At 38.5% G+C, this 22,329-nt stretch overlaps 1 protein-coding gene across 1 annotated transcript; it reads left to right on the top strand.

Moving 5' to 3' along the window:
- Positions 1–17,779: 17,779 nt before the first annotated feature.
- Positions 17,780–19,365, top strand: LOC137728358 (F-box/kelch-repeat protein At3g06240-like). Its single transcript, XM_068467168.1, has one exon. The coding sequence runs from the start codon at positions 17,917–17,919 to the stop codon at positions 19,363–19,365; it is 1,449 nt and encodes a 482-aa protein (XP_068323269.1). The 5' UTR covers positions 17,780–17,916.
- Positions 19,366–22,329: the final 2,964 nt, after the last annotated feature.

Genomic DNA, 22,329 nt, shown 5'->3' with positions numbered 1-22,329 from the left:
AGATCCGTCCCTGCATATGGTCCATTGGAAGTTGATTTCTACCTTGCGTTTCAGATTCTAACATCCCTAAACTAGTGTATTCATCATGTCTTCTTTCTAACTTAGTGACACGTGCTTCAACTTAACACCAATTCAACAGTGTTAACATCTAAAAAAAAACTAAAAATAAAAAAAAAAATTAAAAAAAAAAAAAAAAAAAAAACAACAGCATCCACTGAACTACCCAACAACCATCTACCTCAACGAGTCCTACCCGTCGTCCGCGAAGCTATTCATCAGCTCTCTCTTCCTCTCTCTTCAAATTAGAGAAGCGTTGTTGCAAAAACCCTTATATGATGGATCTAGCCCATCAACAAATTTCTGGTTGTCTGGAATTTGAGGATAGCCACAATTCGTTTTTTCGGTTCCTTCTGAAATTTGAGCATAGCCATAGTTTCTAAAAAACCAAAGAAAGCCAAAGATTTCAGTTCCTTAAAAAATATTGTGCGTGGATTTGGATTGCGTTGTTGATTAGTATGCTCCCCCATCTAGGATTTAATAGCAGAAATTGCAAGGATGGCAGCCGACGAGGTTGTGTGGTTTGGTGGGTGATTATTGGCCAATGCCCTAAAATACGCTAAACGTTAGTCGGACGGTAGGATAGGACCTAAGGTTTAAATAAATTATTATATCGTATAAATAAGTGTATGTGTATATTTAAAAAATACATAATTTTCATTGAGATACATAAATGCAAACTAGAATGACATAAAGATTACAAAGTATTAACATAATGAAAACGTGGGGAGAAAAGATATAATGTGTGTTCATCTAAGCATTCAAGAAATCTCGTACAATTTATTAAAAAAATAAATACAAAATAAAAGTTATCTATTTTCTGTTTAAATAAGAGTTGTGACCTAGGCGGGTCTGGGCAGTCTAGTCAGGAGTCTAAGCAAGTCTAGACATCCTTTTTAATTTTCAAATACTTAATAATTAATCGGGGTGGTGATTAGCCGCCTAACGTCTAGGCAGAAATTTTTAGAGCAGTGTTATCAGGTAGGTGGAGAGTTTGGCACCTTTTGTTTTTTCTTTTGTTTCTTTTTATTTGTTATATTAGTCTATTGAAAAGATAACATTGTTAAATTAGCGCTTATTATATTAACACCCCATAAATTGTTGAATAAACCTTACATTCTTAATACACTCCACATTTGCTTTTTCAATTAAAAATTATTTTAATACACCCCACATACTTCCCCATAATACCCTCACACCCCACATTCTTAATATACACCTTACATTTTCTACATGCACCCCACATTTCTCAAATCTTATAAAGCTTTTAATTTGGACAAAAAATGCCGACTGGAATTTTGACAAAATATGCTGCCTGAGATTAAAGCATATGAGTTGTTTTCAATTCCACCATTAAAACCCATGTTGTTAGCTTTTAATATTTGGTGGTAATTTTAGGTGTTTAATTCTTCATGTAATCCCTAAAAGATGAATACGAACATAGAAGCTTGAATAACGTATAAAAAACAAGATTAAATAATTATCGATATCGTCAAAATCACTAAAACAATAAAAAATATGAAGTCTTACCTCATGTGAAGCTTCTGAAACATCGATTCGTGTTTCATTCGTCAAAAATAATTTTTCTCAATCAATATGTTTGTAGTTTCATTGGTTAGGATTTTGTTCAACAATGGAGGGTTGGAAGGGTTTTGATCATTGAAGAAGATAAATAATATGTTAAAAGTGATTTGGGATGTATACAGCTTTTTTTTTTTTAATCTAATAAGGTTAAAATTGCCATTGCATAATAGGGTAAATAAGTCATTTAATACTAAATTTTAATGTGATGTGCATTCAACATTGGCTTTGTGGGGTGCTAATATAAAAAGCCTTAAATTAAAAGGTAAGTTTAGGGAAATTTTATTTGAACTCACCTAACTTCTTTTTACCCCCAACTTAAATTTTAAATGTAAAGTTTCTTTTTTACTTTATTACATAATTACCATAAAGTACAAGTTAAAATTAACTATAAAACTAAAATTTATCAATAAACCCACACCTTATATTACTATTACACAATCTTTCTCTTATGTTCTATTTTGCCTAAAATTGTAGGATGCTCTCAGATAAAATAAGCTATTTTCAGTTGTGAAAGTTTTGTTTTTCAATTAATTCTACATTAACCCCGTTTGTAAGATTTGAAGGCATAAACTCACTAGAATCTAGACAAAGTAAAAGTGGAAGACTAGATGATCATTGGTAAATTTTTTTTTTCTTCGCGCGCACGTTCATGTCTTTGTTGGTACAGCTTGATAGGCAACGTTTATATGCTTTCGTTGGAGTTGTACTAATATTTTTTGGTTATGTTTGTAAAATTGTAGAATTGGTGATTTTATTGATATATCTTTGCATATCGAATACAATGATTTATACAAATAGTTGTAAACTATTCTAGGTAAAAAAATCCTAATTGGGGATTATGTTCAGAGTAGTGGGATTGTGATAGATTCAATTTCTGAACCCTTTATATACTGTGATTTGGTTAGTTGTGTTGCTCTTTAATCTCCAAACTTTAAAATCCTAGCTTTATTTCGTAGTAGCAATGGGGGATCCGAACTTCATTCATTTGAACCATTTCAGTTTGTCTGTTATTCTTCTCACTTTCAAAACTTGCCTTGCTCTTGTTCGAAATTTTGGCATGATTAATCTGCCATTTCGGGTTCATATAAATTGGATTGATAATAGTGTGCTGTTTCTCTTATCTAACTAGTCCGAATTCAGTTTTGGCTTCAAAAGATTCAAAACCTAGTCCCCAAGATTGTTTCTGCTTGCCACTTAGTACTACGGTCTAGTGATATTTCTCTTCACTTGTAAGTAAGAGGTCTTAGGTTTGATTCTCGCGTAAGGCGAATTTGAACCACATTATTGCTATCCCATTTTGAGGCTAAGCCCACCCTCTCCCCCTTAGTGTAGATAATATCGATTGTGCAAAAAAAAAAAAAAAAAAAAGATTGTTTCTGCTTGTTATTGTCCACATGAATAGTTCAACCGTTTTAAATTTTGATAAATTTGTGTTTGATGCTAAGAGTGGTGTGTTCTTGCAAAGTGACGGAAGATTGAAAGAAAATATGATGGATATGTCGAGGAAGGTAAAAACTTCAGAGGAGAGAACGTATGCTTTGTTTTATTTATTATTTTTTTGAATGAGTGTAAAGATAATTTTACATATTGATTGAGTTTGTGAGTGTAGTTTAGGTAGTAAATTTAGGTTTAAAAAGATATTGATAGTTTAATTAAAAATAATATAGGTGTAGAGAGTAAATTAGGTGTAGAAAAAAGTTATGTGGGTTTAAATAAAATTTCCCTTAAGTTTATAGACATCTGTTAAAAAGTTAGAAAATGGACACAAAGAAGACACTGAATTGAAGACAACAGACGACGGCCGAATTTCGGAGTGTAAGTTCGTAAATTTGGGAGGATGTTAAAAAACGGTAGCACAAGAATCAAAATAAAAACCCCTCTGCCATCGCATTATCGCGCGCAGCTGCACGAACAAAACGCAGAAAATACATTTTCTGCGCCGAGTCTGCCCCTTTCCCTCTCACTCGCAGCGTTGCTTCTGCTTTGGTCTCTTCCTCTTCCTACTGCCTAGTAAACAACAAGGTAACTTTATTTCTAGCTTTTTATTATTCAATTTCAGTTTATATATTTTTTTAAAATGAAAGAACGATACTTTTTTTTGCTTCAATTCTTATTTCGCTTTGAATTTCAATTGGCATTTTCAGTAGGGTTAAATTTTTGAATGTATCCATGAGTTTTTTTTTTTTTTTTTTTTTAATTAGTAAATTAAAGAATTTTTTTTAAATTAGTAAATTAAAGAAAATTCAAATGCTACTGAGCTTTTCGGAATCTTTTAGCCGAGATCATACTTTTGTCATTGATTTTCACGTTTGTGTTTACGGTTGAATCAAACAAGAAAAAGTGCGATTTATTTATATTTTTTTAACAAGAAATAGCAATGCCAGATGATGATGAGCTTTTGAGAATCTGCTTAATTAGAGAGAATGTATAATTATGGAATCTTCTGATCTTCTTGTGTTGGTTTTTGTGTGCGTAATAGAACAAGGTTGAGGTCGATACTTGACATTGCACAAATGACTAACAAAACATCCAAAATTGGACAGTATTTGTTGGTGAATATTCTATCAACTCTGCCTCCGAAATCTCTGATGCGATTCAAGTGCGTCGCTAAATGGTGGCATGCTCTCATCAACGACCCCAGGTTCGTCGACAAGCACCTCTCCCATTCCTTGCTGGACGATCAATCCACTCGTGTTTTTTTAAAGAAAGTGTTAGTCCCTCCTACAGAGGACCCAAAGGGTGACAAAATTCAATCCGTATTCTCAGTACTTACTTTTGACAATGTCATTGTTGATGATGACGATGATGGCGTGCATAAGTCAATATTCCTCTTTCTATGAGTCTAGAGATTGGAGATGATCGATCATTTCATGTTATAGGTCATTGTGATGGGATCATTTGTCTAGCTCGACCTAATTCTACTAAGGTGCTTTTGTGGAATCCGGCAATTCAGGAATTCAGGGTCCTTCCCTTGGAGACATACATTCCAGATTGGTTTGACGAAGTATCCCGTAGGGATCCTCATCCTTGGTGGTTGGGTATGCCTTACATGCCACTAACAAGTCGGTTCAACGATGTTTTGGGATTAGGCTATGATCCTAAATCTAAAGATTACAAAGTTGTCAAAATTGGATTTTCTGGTTCACAATTGCATGGCGACACAAAACATTTGATTATTCATCCTCCCAAGATAGTAGTGTATACCTTGGGAACAGATTCGTGGAGAGAGATCAAGCCTTGTTCTTTAGAAACGGAAACTACTTTCCTTTGGCCTGAAACTTTTCAGGTGTACTTCAAGGGGATGTGTTATTGGATAGGAAGTGAGCAACAAAAGGAATTTGTCCTTAGCTATGATGCCGCCTATCAGGAGGAAGAAAAGATTAGGCGAGTGATCGTTTTGTTTGACAATAGTTGTGAGGTGTTTCAAGACATACTGTTACCACATGAGATGCTAGAGTTCAACGATTTCAGAGGAGTTGGCCTTGACATTTGTCTTAAGGTGTGGAATGAATCCATCGCTCCTTTTCGCTTGAATATATATACTTTTGATGATGGTGATGCATTAACCTTTGAAATGTGGACGATGATTCTGGTGGTGGTGCGACTAATGAGGGTGGTGTTTGGACAAAACACTTTGCATCCAAGATCCCAACGTTCTCAATGTCCCCTTTCCACCTGCGCAACACATTGGCAATGTGGAAGAGCGACGAGGTTCTTCCGTTAACGGATAATTGATGCATAGTCTGCTATAACATCCGTACTAAAAACCTAAAAAATCTTCCCATTCAAACTGCTGTAAGGATTATTCCCTGTTTTCCTCCACCACCGTCTTATTTTCCACTGTGCAAAGCAAATCATTCACCTCTTGTATATGTGAAGAGTATAGTTTCGGTCATGGAAGGCAACAAGAAGTACAAGAGTACGTAGTACTTGATACAACATGCATCAATATGGACGCAGAAGTTGATGAAATCCTTTTGTTGTCGAAATCATGGATGTAAACTTGGAGTCGATAGAAATTTATATGTTGTATAATTGACTATGTTTGATTATTGTATTAACAATCCGCAACTGTGAAGAAATACAACCGTGAAATGAAATGATGAGTACAAACAAATATCCACCTTGTGGTATCGCCCTGCAGCGACCAAGCAGGTGTCGGCGATATACCGGGGTTAGCAGCAGGAAAGGGCTTAGAAACTTTAAATTTTGAGTAATGCTATTCATACCATGTTTTTATACCATATTTTTATACCATCGTAAATGACATCTGATGTGGGCAGCTAAATCATTTGAAAAATTTGCAAAACCCAAGGAAAGGAAGGAGAAAGACTCCTCGTATACCACAATCATTATTTAATTAACTAGTTTTTCTTAATTATTAGTTTATTAAATAATGAACTAAATTTAAAAATCTGATTAATTCAAATGATGTGGCTGTCCACATCAAATGCCACCTAAGGTGGTATGAAAATGTGATACAAAAACATGGTATAAATAAAATTACTCTTAAATTTTAACGAAAAAGATAAAATAAAGGGTAAAGTGAATAGTACCATGATTGACTTTTTAGTGTAAAAATGTGATTTTTCATTAAAGTGAACAATACTGGAAGTTTTTCGTGAAAGTTCCCAATTGAAATAGCTATTTACTTAATCCACAAGTTAATTAATTATCTGCAAGCGTGATAAGTAAGTTCAATAGAAACCATGAAGAGGAGAGCTCCAAAATTTCAAAGATAGGAATAACTATTGCTAGAACGTAGTGGTTGGTTGAAACTTCAATAATCAATTGAATGGACGTCCAAATTGAGTGTAGTGTAAGATACACAAAAAATGTCCAAATTGCTTCTGTATTTATTCGATCAGATGCATGTTTAGCTAGCGTGGTCTTGAGTAGATTTCTGAAACAGAATTATAATTTAAAAGTTGAGACTATTAGCTAGCATAGGGTCTGAATCTGATGTACGAGGAACCACTGTAATTGGGTTGATTGGGTTCATGATGAATCATCCAAACACAGTTACTACCCTTTATAGCATGCATATGACAATGCAATGCCTTGGACAACAAGATAGAGGCATTCCCTAATTCAGAATATGTTCACACACTCACTTCGCCTTAATTAATTCTTTGCTAGCTAGCTTCAACTGAATCTTTCTCTACACTCTACCCTTAACCTCAATTCTAACTACTTAATCTTGGAGTCGATAAAAATTTATTTGTTGTATATTTGATCATGTTTGATTAATGAATTAACTAAACAGAAGGCATGTTGTATTAACAATTTGCAAATATGAAGCAATACAACCAAGAAATGAAATGATGATAGACGAATATTCGCAGATATCCATCCTGCGGTGTCGCCTTGCAGCGACAAAGCGGGTGTTGATAGGACGATATGAGTTCCCCGGTCCGGAGGCTAGCTCCCGGGTTAGCAGCAGCAAATTGAAATAGCTTTTTACTTTAATCCACAAGTTAATTAATTATCTGCAAGTGGGATAAGTAAGTTCAATAGAAGCCATGAAGAGGAGAGCTCCAAAATTTCAAAGATAAGAATTACTACTGCTAGAAGGTAGTGGTTGAAACTTCAATAATCAATTGAATGGACGATCAAATTAAGTGTAGTGTAAGTTGTGCGTTTTTACAAGAAAAGATACACAAATAATGTCCAAATCGTTATTGTATTCATTCGATGAGAACCATGTTTAGGTAGCGTGGTCTTGAATGGATTTTTGAAACAGAATTGTAATCTAAAATTGAGACTATTAGCTAGCTTAGGGTCTGAATCTGATATATGAGAAACCACAATTGGGTTGATTGGGCTGATGATGAATCAACCACTACACGCTTACTGCCCTTTATAGCATGCATATGAGAATGCAATGCCTTGGATAACAAGCAAGAGGCATATTCCCTAATTCAGTATATGTTCACACTTACTTGACCTTAATTATTATCTTGTTTGCTAGCCAGCTTCACCTTAATTCTAACTATTTAAACACCTCTTAATTCCTTGGAAATGTTAATTCACACCTGCATCACTCTTTAGCCTTCTTTATTATTTCTCCTCCCATCCTCCGTGTTCTTCTGATAACCGCTTGACAATCATGCACTTCTTCAAGACTGCTCTCGTTGTCCTCACTCTTTGCTTCATCACCTATCTCGGAAAGAGCAATGCTGCCACACCATATGACATCTTCCAGTTCGTCCAGCAATCCCCATTGGCCTTCTGCTACGGAACCAACATCTGCGGAGACCAACCAGTACTGCTCTGTACCCTTATGACGCACGGCATCTGGCCAAGCAGCAGCACCAATCCAGCTGCTCCTTTAACCTGCGCTGGTACCGCATTCAGCCGTAGTGAGGTGCACATCGTATACATATACTCATTTCAGTTTGTTTTTTTTTTCCTGCGGCTTTCTGAAATGCATGTACTTTCTCGTCTTTGTGCTTCAGATGAATGTGATAAACCTAGTTTGAATAAATCTCTACACCCTAACGAAAGGTCCACGTCAGCACCACCAATTCAACCACAACCTTCCCGCTGCAATCTGCAACCGAAGGAATAATCCCAACCTGCACATTCTCTCAACTATCTGCTGTACAACCTGGACAACAGAAGGAATAATCCCAGCCAGACAATCACATGGCTTCTGCCACCTTTAATGTTGTTTATATGCTACCTTTATTGTTGTTTATTGCATGCGTGTATATGCAAACTGTATATATAAACCATGCTGCCATTGCAGCATTGGTAAGTAAAAATATATCAGACAAAGCAATATTCTTTATGGTATCTCAGAGCTGACAGTCTAACGACCAAAAGCTTTATTATTATTTTTTTTCTCTCCCATGGCGTCCAGTTCAAGTCCCTCCCATCTCTCTCTTCCAAATGCTTCCAACTTTCTGACTATCAAGTTGGATCGTACCAACTATCCCCTATGGCATGCCCAGATGTTGCCCTTGCTTCGCAGCAGGAATCTGGTGTCTTTTGTCGATGGAACCAACCCATGTTCTCCTGCCTTCTTAAAGGACGATGCTGGCCAACTCACTGATAAAACCAATCCTGACTTTGATGCATGGATTCAGCACGATGCTATGGTTCTCTCTTGGATCAACAGTTAGGTTCATCCCACAGTTCTTGCCTCTCTTATTGGTAAGACCAGTTCTCTTTCTACATGGACTTGTTTACGTGACAGGTATGCTTCTCAGTCTACTGGCCGCCTCCTCCAATTGCGTAGTGAGCTTATGAATACCCATCGTGGTGATTCCTCTATTGCTGAGTTTCTTGATCGTATTAATTGTCTTGCTGACACTCTCTCCCTTTCTGGTTCTCCTGTGACTGACTCTGATCTTGTTGCCATTATTTTAAATAATGTTGGGCCTGCTTATGAGAGTACTGTTGCTTCTGCACAAGCACGGGATGAGGCCATCAATTACAGTGCCTTGGAGGCTCTTCTTCTTGATGCAGAGAGACGTCAAAAGCTTCATACTATGTTTGAAACTGGGCCCACTGCCCTTGCTGCTGGAAGAGGTCGTTCCGGCACTTCCTGTGGTCGCGGTACTCCTCGCGGAGGCCGTGGTCACTTCAATGGCAGCCGTGGCCAGTTTCCTCCTCGTCCTCAAGGCCAAGACCACTATGCTCCTCCACCCCGACAACCCCATGATGGCGTTCTTGGTGCTCTTCCTTCTCCAACCCAATCTGGTGGCCGTATCCAATGCCAAATATGTCGTCGTCACGGCCATTCTGCAATCGATTGTTTCAATCGCCTTAATATGGCCTATGAAGGACGTGTTCCTGCTCCACGTCTCCAAGCTTATGCTGCTGCTGCACCGTCTCCGGCATCTGCCTCTCCCTCTGGCATTCAAAACTGGCTTTTTGACTCTGGAGCCAATGCACATATCACCAATGATTTACATCAGGTTTCGAATCCTCGTCCCTACAATGGCACTGACAATGTTAATGGCGTGGTGGATGGATCAGGTTTGCACATTTCTCATGTTGGCACTTCTTTTCTTCACACACCCAATCACTCATTTACCCTTCCCAACACCCTTCACTGCCCTAATGCTTCTACTAATGTTATTTCCATCAATCAATTTACCAAAGACAACCATTGTTCACTGACCTTATATCCCAATTCCTACCGTGTTCAGGACCTTCAAACGGGGAAGATGCTTTTGCACGGCCGGAGTAAAAATGGTTTTTATCCATTTTCAAGTTCTTCTGTGGTCAACCATGGAGTCTCTGCATTTGTTGGTGTTAGAGTGTCGGATGCTATTTGGCATTCTAGGTTAGGTCACCCTGCAATTTCTGTTTTGCGTCGTCTAATTTCCCAAAATAAATTACCTTTAACTGGTAATGCAACCTACGACTTTTGTTCATCCTGTCCCCTTGGCAAAAGTCATAAGTTGCCATTTAATTTATCTTCTTCCCAGTCATCGTGTCCTTTGGAATTAATACATTCCGATGTATGGATTTCTCCTTCTTATTCAATTAATGGTTACAAGTATTATGTTGTTTTTGTGGATGACTTTTCTCGTTATGCATGGCTCTATCCTTTAAAGTTAAAATCTGATGTTTTTCAAACCTTTGTTCATTTTAAAAAGCTTGCAGAAAATATGTTCAACACCAAAATTAAATTTTTTCAATCTGATGGTGGAGGAGAGTTTGTCAATTCCTCTTTTAAACACCTTTTCTCTCAACATGGCATTCATCATAGACTCAGTTGTCCTCATCATCCTGAGCAAAACGGTCTCGCAGAACGTAAACATCGTCATCTTGTTGAAATTGGCTTAACTTTACTTGCTCATGCGTCTCTTCCTCACACTTTCTGGGATGACGCTTTTCACACTGCAAATTATCTCATTAATCGTCTTCCCACCAAAATCTTGAATGGCGTCTCCCTTTTCCAAAAACTGTTTTCAAAATCACCCCAGTATGATTTTCTCAAAGTATTTGGTTGTGCTTGTTTTCCCTATTTACGTCCATACACTGATACTAAACTTAAGTTTCGATCAAAACAATGCATTTTCTTAGGATACTCATTAAATTATCAAGGTTATAAATGTTATGATCCTACCACTGCCAAGTCTTTTCTGTCTCGTCATGTCATTTTCAATGAAAAGAGTTTTCCCTATACAGACCTTGCTACTCCGACCTTGTCAAAACCGAGTCAGTTGGACCATGTCCTGCCCATTGATACCTTCCAGTACACCCCACCACGTTCGACCCCACGGACCCCTCCTTCCCTTGTCGCCACCTCACCCTCTCCCCTGCTCCCTACCCCGGCCTCCCATACTATCCTTCCATCCTCTACCCCAGACTCCCATTCTCACCCACCAACTCCCACTACTCACGTGAATATTGAACCTGCTAACACCACTTCTCACACTGTTCCATCCACTCATCCCATGATCACGCGTGGTCAACAAGGAATTCGAAAACCAAATCCCATATATGCTTGCATCACTACTGTTACTAATACTTTGGTTGAGCCCACATGTTTCTCCCAGGCCAATAAGTCTCCCCAATGGCGCCAAGCAATGGCAGATGAATTTAACGCTTTACAGCGTACAGGCACTTGGACTTTGGTACCCTACAAGTCTTCTATGAATGTGTTACCAAATAAATGGGTGTATCGCATAAAAAAGAACTCTGATGGTTCCATCGAGCGTTTTAAAGCTAGACTAGTTGCAAATGGCTTTCATCAGCAAGAAGGCATTGATTTCTGCGAAACCTTCAGTCCGGTGGTTACCCATGCCACCATTCGGCTCATTCTCTCTATTGCTCTTCACTTTCAGTGGCCTATCCGCCAGCTTGATGTTCAAAATGCCTTCCTTCATGGCACCTTGAATGAGGAAGTTTATATGCGCCAACCTGCAGGGTTCATTGATCCACAGTTTCCCTCTCATGTGTGTCGACTTCGAAGGTCCCTATACGGTTTGAAACAAGCACCCCGTGCTTGGTTTCAATGTTTTTCCCAGAAACTAGAAGACTTGGGCTTCACTGCTTCCCAAGCTGACTCGTCTCTCTTCACCTATTTTGATGGCTCAACAATCCTTTATCTTCTCATCTATGTGGATGACATTTTAATCACAGGGAACAACAATGCTCACTTGTCTCAGTTTATCACGCAACTTGGTGCTCATTTTGCAATGAAAGATCTTGGGCCCTTACACTACTTCTTGGGGATGGAGGTTTCCCGGACGCCTTCTGCCTTCTATCTCACTCAATCCAAGTACATTTTGGAGCTTCTACAGAACACTAATATGGCTGACGCCAAGCCCATCTCAACGCCAGTTCCCAGTGGTAAACGCTTGAGTTTATATGATGGTGAGCCCCTCTCCGATGGATCTTCTTTTCGCAGTGTTGTGGGCGCCCTTCAATACCTTCTCTTTACCCGTCCTGATATTGCTTACGCTGTCAACCAAGTATGTCAGTACATGCACTCTCCAACTACTGCACATTGGGCTGTAGTCAAACGCATATTACGGTATTTGAAAGGCACACATGATCATGGCTTAATTTACACACCCAGTCCTCTCACTCTAACTGCCTTCGCTGATGCTGACTACGCTGGCGACCCTGATTACCGTCGTTCCACTGGCGGTCACTGCATATTTCTTGGCGATAATTTAATTTCCTGGAGTTCGAAAAAGCAACGTGGAGTGTCACGGTCTAGCACAGAGGCGGAGTATCGTCAACTTGCCTATACTTCTGCCCATCTCTCATGGTTTCGCAATCTATTCCGTGATCTATATCTTCCATTACAGCTACCTCGTCTCTGGTGTGATAATATCAGCGCCATTGCTGTTGCTTCCAATCCCGTTTATCAAGCTCGCATGCGCCATGTTGAAGTGGATTATCACTACATCCGGGACAAGGTCATTCGCAAGGAAATCGAAGTTGGTTATGTGGCTACCACAGACCAAATTGCCGATTTTTTAACCAAAGGTTTGTCATCTGTTCGCTTCCATTATCTTATCTCCAAGCTTCCTGTTCGTCAACGCCCTGTCAGCTTGCGGGGGCGTGATCAACCTAGTTTGAATAAATCTCTACACCCTAACGAAAGGTCCACGTCAGCACCACCAATTCAACCACAACCTTCCCGCTGCAATCTGCAACCGAAGGAATAATCCCAACCTGCACATTCTCTCAACTATCTGCTGTACAACCTGGACAACAGAAGGAATAATCCCAGCCAGACAATCACAAGGCTTCTGCCACCTTTAATGTTGTTTATATGCTACCTTTATTGTTGTTTATTGCATGCGTGTATATGCAAACTGTATATATAAACCATGCTGCCATTGCAGCATTGGTAAGTAAAAATATATCAGACAAAGCAATATTCTTTAGAATGATCCCAACAATCGTTATCTGCAACTATTTTTGTCCTATTCCTGGCCCAACTTCAACATTAGACAAAAAAATATGGATTTCTAGGAGTATGAGTACAACAAGCACGGGCAACAAGCACAGCAGGTGCTCGGACAATACATTTTCCCAGGCACAATACTTCCGTGAAGCTTATAGATTGTGGTCTACCTACAATGCACTCCATCTATTTTCTCAAACAACTTGGATTGTACCAGGCTATCCATATCGTTATATCGACCTTGAATGGGCCATTCGACGGACTATAGGAGGGAAATCACCTCTTCTTATGTGCAAGTATAACGGGGTGAGCCCGTATCTGGTGGAAGTCGTCATCTGCTTTGACTACAACGCAGCGAATCCGGTCGATTGTGTCAGGACAACAAATTGTGGAAATCCTAATGCATTGGTATGGTATTTACTCTTCTAGGTATATATAGTGGCTACATATATCTATATTAATGTAATAAGAACAACAATATAATGATGATTTCGAATTTATCGATCTCGCCATTTCATATCCTAAGTAAATGTTATGTAGAATGTAGTTATGTACATGACCTGATGAATTCTGATTACGGTAATTTGCAGTGTGTTACTTTTGTCCTTTGATTTTTCTTTGCCAATTTGTTTGGGATAGTAGATTCCAAAGTTAGGTTCTAATTTGTTTTAAAAGCCTTTCAAATCCGTCCAAATTAATTAGACCATGAAATTCCCCAGTTAAACATGATCAAATATGGGGCAGACAGTTTTACTGACACCAAATTGCTATGCATCCTGCAAATATATAACATAATTGGCACAATATTACAAATGTTTTGGACAAGAGACGGTAAGAAATTATATCATTCACACCAACAACAGGTGATAATGATAGAATCTCTATGAGATGGAGGTGGAACCCCAGGCCTGGAATATAATGGGGAATACAATGATGGGAAGTTGTTGAAGGTTTTTTTGTATGGAGCTTATAGCGAACCTCATTGCTCCTTCCACATTCCGAATGACATATAGACGGGGTGCATTGTGAGCTTGGGAGCTAAGTGTTTTGTTGAAACACCACCCTCATAAGCCTTACCACCATAAAATAAGTGAACTGGTAACACCAAGTGACAGAATAAAAGTCACTTCCAACAATTTCTCGGCTTCACAATAAGGTGAGGTGAAATTTTTGGTTCATCAGTTGAACCAATTTGCAATAACTCAACAATAATACGCAATTAGTTTAGAATTCGGTATCTGAAATTGCTCCAAAAACCAATCTTACACGTTTGTTGTTGTACAAATTGGTTGAGAGTATATTCAAGAGCTGTTTCAAGTTACAATAGAGACGTATAATCATTTACATACAACAATAGCGGGTTGAGAGAGTATGTTTGCTACTCAATAACCGATCAAGGATATTCAAGTCAGTCATAGGATTTTCGCACTCCATATAAACAAATATCTGTGTGAAGTGATTTTCTCGTGACGTTGCAGTGGAATGGTAAAAATGATTTGAACTGGTTCCATAACATTACCCATGTGTGGTCTTTCTACGCTCATTGACTCTCAAGCACATGAATATTCCAACTGGGTCGGGTCAAACGAATCAGGGTTGGGCTCCTAGTCAACGGGCTTGGAGTTTGGGTCAGACTGGTTCAATGGGTTGGGTTGGGGCTTAAAGGGTTTTGGGCTTGAGGCTACAGGGTCGGAGGCTTAAGTTCGTACGGCCCAAAGGCCTGGGTCCAAAACATTTATGGGGTGGATGGGTTTGGAAACTGGGCTGGACCTAAGGCCTGGGTTCGGGCCTAAAGGCTTGGCCCAAGGATTTGGGTTGGGCTTCAAGGTTGGACCGAGTCCCAACCTGGGTCCGGATCTGGGTTGGGCTGCTGGGTTTTGGGCTGGGTTCAAAGGATTTGGGTCGAGTTGACCTATTTTCAGGCTAATGAATTGGCCGGTTTCTGGGCATCACTTCAAACACCCAAAACTTCTTCGTCACTCAACCAAATCAAGTGATCCAAAAATAAAAGTTGCAGTACTCGATGAGATGAAGAGATTGGTACCTTGCATGACGGCTAACTCACTATAGTTTGGCCGAAAAACACATCGAAAGTGGCGGTGCTCGCCGCAAAATTTGGAAAAGCTACTCCGAGCTATTTTCTACGATTCACATGTAAACACAACTTAAAACAAGCTTCAATCTAACCCTAAAACACATCCCAAGAGTTTTTAGTAGCTTACCAATGTCAGAAAATTACGAAACACGTCGGGGAAGACGATGAACAGTGACACCGTCACTGTGGGGTTCCATGGTGTACGGTGTGGGGTTCTTAAAATCCTTACGTCCAGTGATGAGGTCTGGGGTTGTTGTTGTTGTTGTTTGTGTGAGTAAAACTCAGAGAAGAAAGGGAGGGTTGACAAAGAGAGTGCACGGGGAGGGTGGAGGAAAATAGAGGAAGTGAGAAGTGAGGGAGAGAGAAAGAGAATGTTATAAAATAATAAAGAGGGATAAGAAAATCCCAAAAAGGGAAAGGGGGATCCGGGTAAGGTGGGGGATAAGGGGTAAAAATGGTAATTTTATAAATTCGTGAATATAAAATTACATAGTTTGGAACGGGGTTTCACATAATGTATGTGATCCAATATCCAAGTGGATTGGAAGTTGATTTCTACCTTGCGTTCGAACTTCCCTCATCATCTAAGTTATTGTAATAGTTTTGAATCATCTAAGTTTATTATTTTTTGTATGCAAAGATAGCTTGTATTAACAAGTATGAAATTAGGGGACAAAAAAAAAAAAAAAGGTTTTTGATTTCTAGAATCCTTAACTAACAACAAAAACAACTACTATGAAGGGCAAATTGAGCTAGCCGATAGATTATGTCAGTTACTAAAAGGCACACATGGGAAGGTGTTTAGGCCCAAATAGTTTTTAGGGTCAACATAAGGATAAACTTCAGTGATTGTAATCATCATTAGTTTAGTATCTTCTATACCGGGATGGGCCCAATGTCGGACAAATTGATGGAAGGCTCCTTTAACATTGTTACAATATGGTAGTCGCTCTCAATGATTAAATTTTGTAATCCTCTCTTTGCTTCTCTTTCCCCTAAACATTCTTTAGACGCTACAGTTGTGACCTTAAAGGTGGAGAAACCATTCTTAATGTAACCTTCCATTAATTTTAATATAATAAATAAAAATAAATTGAGGGGCCAGGAGTCCGATTTCCCAGAACTAGTGTCTTTGTCATGTCTTCTTTCTAACTTTGTGACACTTATGCTTCAACTTAACACCAATTCAACAGTGTTAACATTTAAAAAAAAAAAAAACTAAAAAATTTAAGAAAAACAATAGCATCCACTGAACTACCCAACGTCCATCGCCCAACCAGTCCCACCCGTCGTCTGCGAAGCTCTTCATCGGCGGTGAAGCTTATCTCTTCACCATTTCTCTTTCTTCCTCTCTCTTCAAATTAGAGAAGAGTTGTTGCAAAAACCCTTATATGATGGATCTAGCCCATCAAATTTCTTGTATTTTGGAATCTGAGGATTAGCCACAGTTCCTTTTTTTTTTTTTTTTTTTTTTTTTTTTTTTTTTCTGGAATTTGAGGATTGCCACAATTTCTAAAAAACCAAAGAAAGTCAAAGATGTCAATTCCTTCAAAAGTTTGTGCGTTGATTTGGATTCCGTTGTTGATTAGTGTTCTTCCCCAGCTAGGATTTAGTAGCAGAAATTGCAAGGATGGCTGCAGACGAGGTTGTGCGTGGTTTAGTGGGTGATTATCGGCCAATGTTCTAAAATGCGCTAGTCCAATGGTAGGTTAGGACCGAGGATTTAAATAAATTATTATACCGTATAAATAAGTGTTTGTGTATATTTAAAATATATATATAATTTTCATTGAGAGACATAAATTAGAAATTAGAATGACATAAATATTATAAAGTATTAACATAATGAAAACATGGGAGCAAACATATAATTTGTATTCAACTAAGTATTCAATAAGTCTAGTACAATTTATCGAAAAAAATAAATACAAAATAAAGGTTATCTATTTTCTGTCTAAATAAGAGTCGCGACCTAAGCTAGTGTCTAGGCGAGTCTAAGTAGCCTAGGCGGTCTAGGCAAGCGGCTAAGCAGTTCTAGACGCTCATTCTTAATTTTCAAATGTGTAGGGATTAACGGGTAGGTGGAGAGTTTGGCACCTTTTGTTTTTCTTTATTTTCTTTTTATTTGTTATATTAGTCTTTTGAAAAGATAACACCGTCAAACTAAAAGTTAAGTTTATAGACATAGACAACTGTTAAAAAGTTAGAGAACAAACACAAAGAAGACATTGAATTGGAGACTGCAAACCGCAGCCGAATTTCGGAGGGTAAGTTCGTAAATTTGGGAGGATGTAAAAAAACGGTCGCACAAGAAACAAAATAAAAACCCCTCTGCCATCGCATTATCGCACGCAGCTGCACGAACAAAACGCAGAAAATACATTTTCTGCGTCGAGTCTGCCCCTTTCCCTCTAACTTACAGCGCGGCTTCTGCTTCGGTCTCTTCCTCTTCCTACTGCCTAGTATACAACAAGGTAACGTCATTTCTAGCTTTTTATTATTCAATTTCAGTTTATATTTTTTTTAAATGAAAGAAGGATACTTTTTTGCTTCAATTCTTATTTCGCTTTTGAATTTCAATTGGCATTTTCAGTAGGGTTAAATTTTTGAATGTATCCATGAGTTTTTTTTTTTTTTTTTTTTTTTGAACAAGAAATAGCAATGCCAGATGATGATGAGCTTTTGAGAATATGCTTGATTAGAGAGAATGTGTGATTGTGGAATCTTCTGATCTTGTTGTGTTGGTCTTTGTGTGTGTAGTAGAACAAGGGTGAGGTCCATAATTGACATTGCACAAATGACGAACAAAACATCCAAAATTGGACAATATTTGTTGGTGAATATTCTGTCAACTCTGCCTCCGAAATCTCTGATGCGATTCAAGTGCGTCGCTAAATGGTGGCATGCTCTCATCAACGACCCCAGGTTCGTCGACAAGCACCTCTCCCATTCCTTGCTGGACGATCAATCCACTCGTGTCCTTTTGAAGCGAATGTTAGTCCCTTCTACGGAGGACCCAAACAGGGATAAATTTCAATCCGTATTCTCAGTACTTACTTTTGACAATGTCATTGTTGATGATGAAGATGGTGGTGTGCACAAGTGTAGCACTCTTTCTGGGATCGAGGACGTCAATATTCCTCTTTCTATGAGTCTAGAGATTGGAGATGATCAATCATTTCATGTTACAGGTCATTGTGATGGAATCATTTGTCTAGCTCGACCTAATTCTACTAAGGTGCTTTTGTGGAATCCGTCAATTCAGGAATTCAGGGTCCTTCCCTCGGAGACATACAGTCCAGATTGGTTTGACGAAGCATCCCTTAGGGATCCTCATCCTTGGTGGTTGGGTATGCCTTACATGCCACTAACAGATCGGTACGACGATGTTTTGGGATTAGGCTATGATCCTAAATCTAAAGATTACAAAGTTGTCAAAATTGGATTTTCTGGTTCAGAATTGCATGGCGGCACACAACATTTGATTATTCATCCTCCCAAGGTAGTGGTGTATACCTTGGGAACTAATTCTTGGAGAGAGATCGAGCCTTATTCTTTAGAAACGGAAACTACTTTCCTTTGGCCTGAAACTTTTCAGGTGTACTTCAAGGGGATGTGTTATTGGATAGGAAGTGAGCAACAAAAGGAATTTGTCCATTTCTATGATGCCGGCCGTCAGGAGGAAGAAAAGATTAGGCGAGTGATCGTTTTGTTTGACATGAGTCGTGAGGTGTTTCATGACATACTGTTACCACACGAGATGCTAGAGTTCAATGATTTCGAAGGAATTGGTATTCAAATGTGTCTTAAGGTGTGGAATGAATCCATCGCTCTTTTTCGCTTGAATTATAATACTTTTGAAGGTGGTGATACACTACCCTTTGAAATGTGGCTCATGGATGATGATTCTCGTGGTGGTGCGAATAATGAGGGCGGTGTTTGGACAAAACACTTTGCTGCCAAGATCCCATGGTTCTCAATGTCCCCCTTGCTCCTGCAGAACACATCGGCAATGTGGAAAAGCAACGAGGTTCTGATGGTAGAGGAAAATGGAGGCATAGTATGCTATAACCTCGGCACTAAAAAGTTAAAAAATCTACCCATTCAAAGTGCTGTAAGGATTATTCCCATTTTTCCTCCGCCACCTTCTTATTTTCCAGAGTGCAAAGCAAATCATTCGCCCGTTGTATATGTGAAGAGTATGGTTTCGGTCACGGAAGGCAACAACAAGTACATGTGTACTTAGACATCGAAAGTAATGAAATCCTTTTGTTGTCCAAATTTCGGATGTCTTTAAGAAACTTGGAGTCGATTAAAAATTTACGAGTACATTTGATCATGTTTGATTAATGAATGAACTAAACAGAAAAGGCATGTTCAACAATCTGCAAATATGAAGCAATACAACCAAGAAACGAAATGATGGCTACCCGCAGATATCCACCCTGCAGTGTTGCCTTTCAACGAAGAAGATGAGATACACAAACAATGTTCGAAATTAAGTGTATTGTAAGTTGTACATTTTTATAAGATGAGATACACAAGCAATGCCTAAATCGTTTCTGTATTTTTTCGTTCGGAACCATGTTTAGCTAGCGTTGCCCTGAATGGATTTTTGAAACAGAATTATAATCTAAATTTTGGACTGCTAGCTAGCTTAGGGATTGAATGTGATATACGATGAACCACTTTATATAATTGGGTTGATGATGAATCGTCCACTACACAGTTACTACCCTTTATAGCATGAGAATGCATTGCCTTGGGCAGCAAGAAAGAGGCATTCCCTAATTCCGAATAAGTTCACACTCACTTGACCTTAATTATTATCATCTTTGCTGGCTAGATTCAACTTAATCTTTCTCTACACCCTACACTTAACCTCAATTCTAACTATTTGTATGTTGTATATTTGATCATGTTTATTAATGAATTAACTAAACAGAAGGCATGTTGTGTTAACAATCTGCAAATGTGAAGCAATACAACCATGAAATGAAATGACGAGTAACCATATTTAGAAGGTAGTGGTTGAAACTCCAATTTACAAGATAAGATACACAAACAATGTCCAAATCGTTTCTGTATTTATTCGATTGGAACCATATTTAGCTAGCGTGGTCCTGAATGGATTTCTGAAATAGAATTATAATCTAAAAATTGAGACTATTAGCTTGCTTAGTGTCTGAATCTGATACATGAGGAACCGCTATAATTGGGTTGATTGGGTTGATGATGAATCAACCACTACACAGTTACCACCCTTTATAGCATGCATATGAGAATGCAAAGCCTTGCATAACAAGAAAGAGGCATTCCCTAGTTCAGGATATGTTCACACTTACTTGACCTTAATTATTATCATCTTTGCTAGTTAGCTTCACCTTAATTAATTTCTCCACACCCTACCCTTAACCTCAACTCTAACTATTTAAACACCTCTTCATTTCTTTGAAAATTCACACTTGCTTCACTCTTTAGCTTTCCTTATTATTTCTCATCCCATCCTCCCTCCCTCCCTTTGTTCTTTCGATAATTGCTTGACAACCATGCACTTCTTCAAGATTGTTCTCGTTGTCATCGCTCTTTGCTTTGTCACTTATCTCGGAAAGAGCAATGCTGCCACACCATATGATATCTTCCAATTCGTCCAGCAATCCCCATTCGTCTTCTGCCTCCGGAATGGAATTTGTGGAAACCAACCAGTTCGGCGGCATACCTTTACAACGCACGGCCTCTGGCCGAGCAACTTTACCTATCCATCTGCACCTATACTCTGCGCTTGTACCGTATTCAACAGAAATGAGGTACACATCGAATATATATACTCATTTCAGTTTGTTTTTTCTCCTGCAGCTCTCTGAAATGCTTGTAACTTCTCGTCTTTGTGCTTCAGATGAATGCTGATCATTCTCTGCAATTACTTTTGTCCAATTCCTAGCCCAACTTCAACATTAGACGGACAAATATGGATTTCTGGGCGCATGAGTACAACAAGCACGGCAGGTGCTCGGACAATAAATTTTCCCAGACACAATACTTCCATGAAGCTTATAGATTATGGTTTACCTACAACGCACAATATCTATTTTCTCAAACAACTGGGATTGTACCAGGATATCAATATCATTACATCGACCTTGAATCGGCCATTCGAAGGACTATAGGAGGGAAAAAACCTCTCCTTATGTGCAAGTATGCTGGGGGGATCGCGTATCTGCTGGAAGTCGTCATCTGTTTTGACTACAACGCAGCGAATCCGGTCGATTGTGTCAGGACAACAAATTGTGGGGCATTGGTATGGTATTCACTCTAATAGGTATATATAGTGGCTACATATATCTATATTAATGTAATAAGAACAACAATATAATGATGATTTCGAATTTATCGATCTCACCATTTCATATCCTAAGTAAATGTTATGTAGAATGTAGTTATGTACATGACCTGATGAATTCTGATTATCGTAATTTCAAGTGCAATTTGTTTGGGGTAGTAAATTCGAAAGTTTGATTCTAATTTGTTTTAAAAGCCTTTCAAATCCGTCAAAATTAACTAGACCATGAAATTCCTAAGTTAAAACATGATCAAATATGCGGCAGACAAAGTTTTACTGACACCAAATTGCTATGCATCCTGCAAATATATAACATAATTGGCACAATATTACAAATGCTTTGGACAAGGGACGGTAAGAAATTATATTATTCACAGAAACAACAGGTGATGATAATCTCTATGAGATGGAGGTGGAACCTCTGGCCTGGAATTCAATGGAGAATACAATGAACGGGAAGTTGTTGAAGGTTTTTTGTACGGAGGTTATAGCGAACCTCATCACTCCGTCCAAACTCCGAATGACTTATAGATGGGATGCAGTGTGAGCTCGGGAGCTAATGATTTTGTCGAAACACCACCCTTATAAGTAGTACCACCATAACATTAGTGAACTGGTAACACCAAGTGACAAATAAAAGTCACTTTAAAAAATTTCTCGGCTTCACAATAAGCGGAGGGGAAATTTTTGGTTCATCAGTTGAACCAATTTGCAATAACTCAACAAGATACGCAATTAGTTTAGAATTTGATATCCGAAATTGCTCCAGGAACAAATCTTACACGTTTGTTGTTGTATAAATTGGTTGAGAGAGTATACATTCAAGTTACAATGGAGATGTATAAATGAGATTTTATCATTTACATACAG

This window comes from Pyrus communis, chromosome 3, assembly GCF_963583255.1.
Source record: "Pyrus communis chromosome 3, drPyrComm1.1, whole genome shotgun sequence".
Classification (NCBI taxonomy): Eukaryota; Viridiplantae; Streptophyta; class Magnoliopsida; order Rosales; family Rosaceae; genus Pyrus; species Pyrus communis.
Note: the sequence above shows the minus strand (reverse complement) of the source record. Positions and strands in the feature narration are given on the sequence as shown.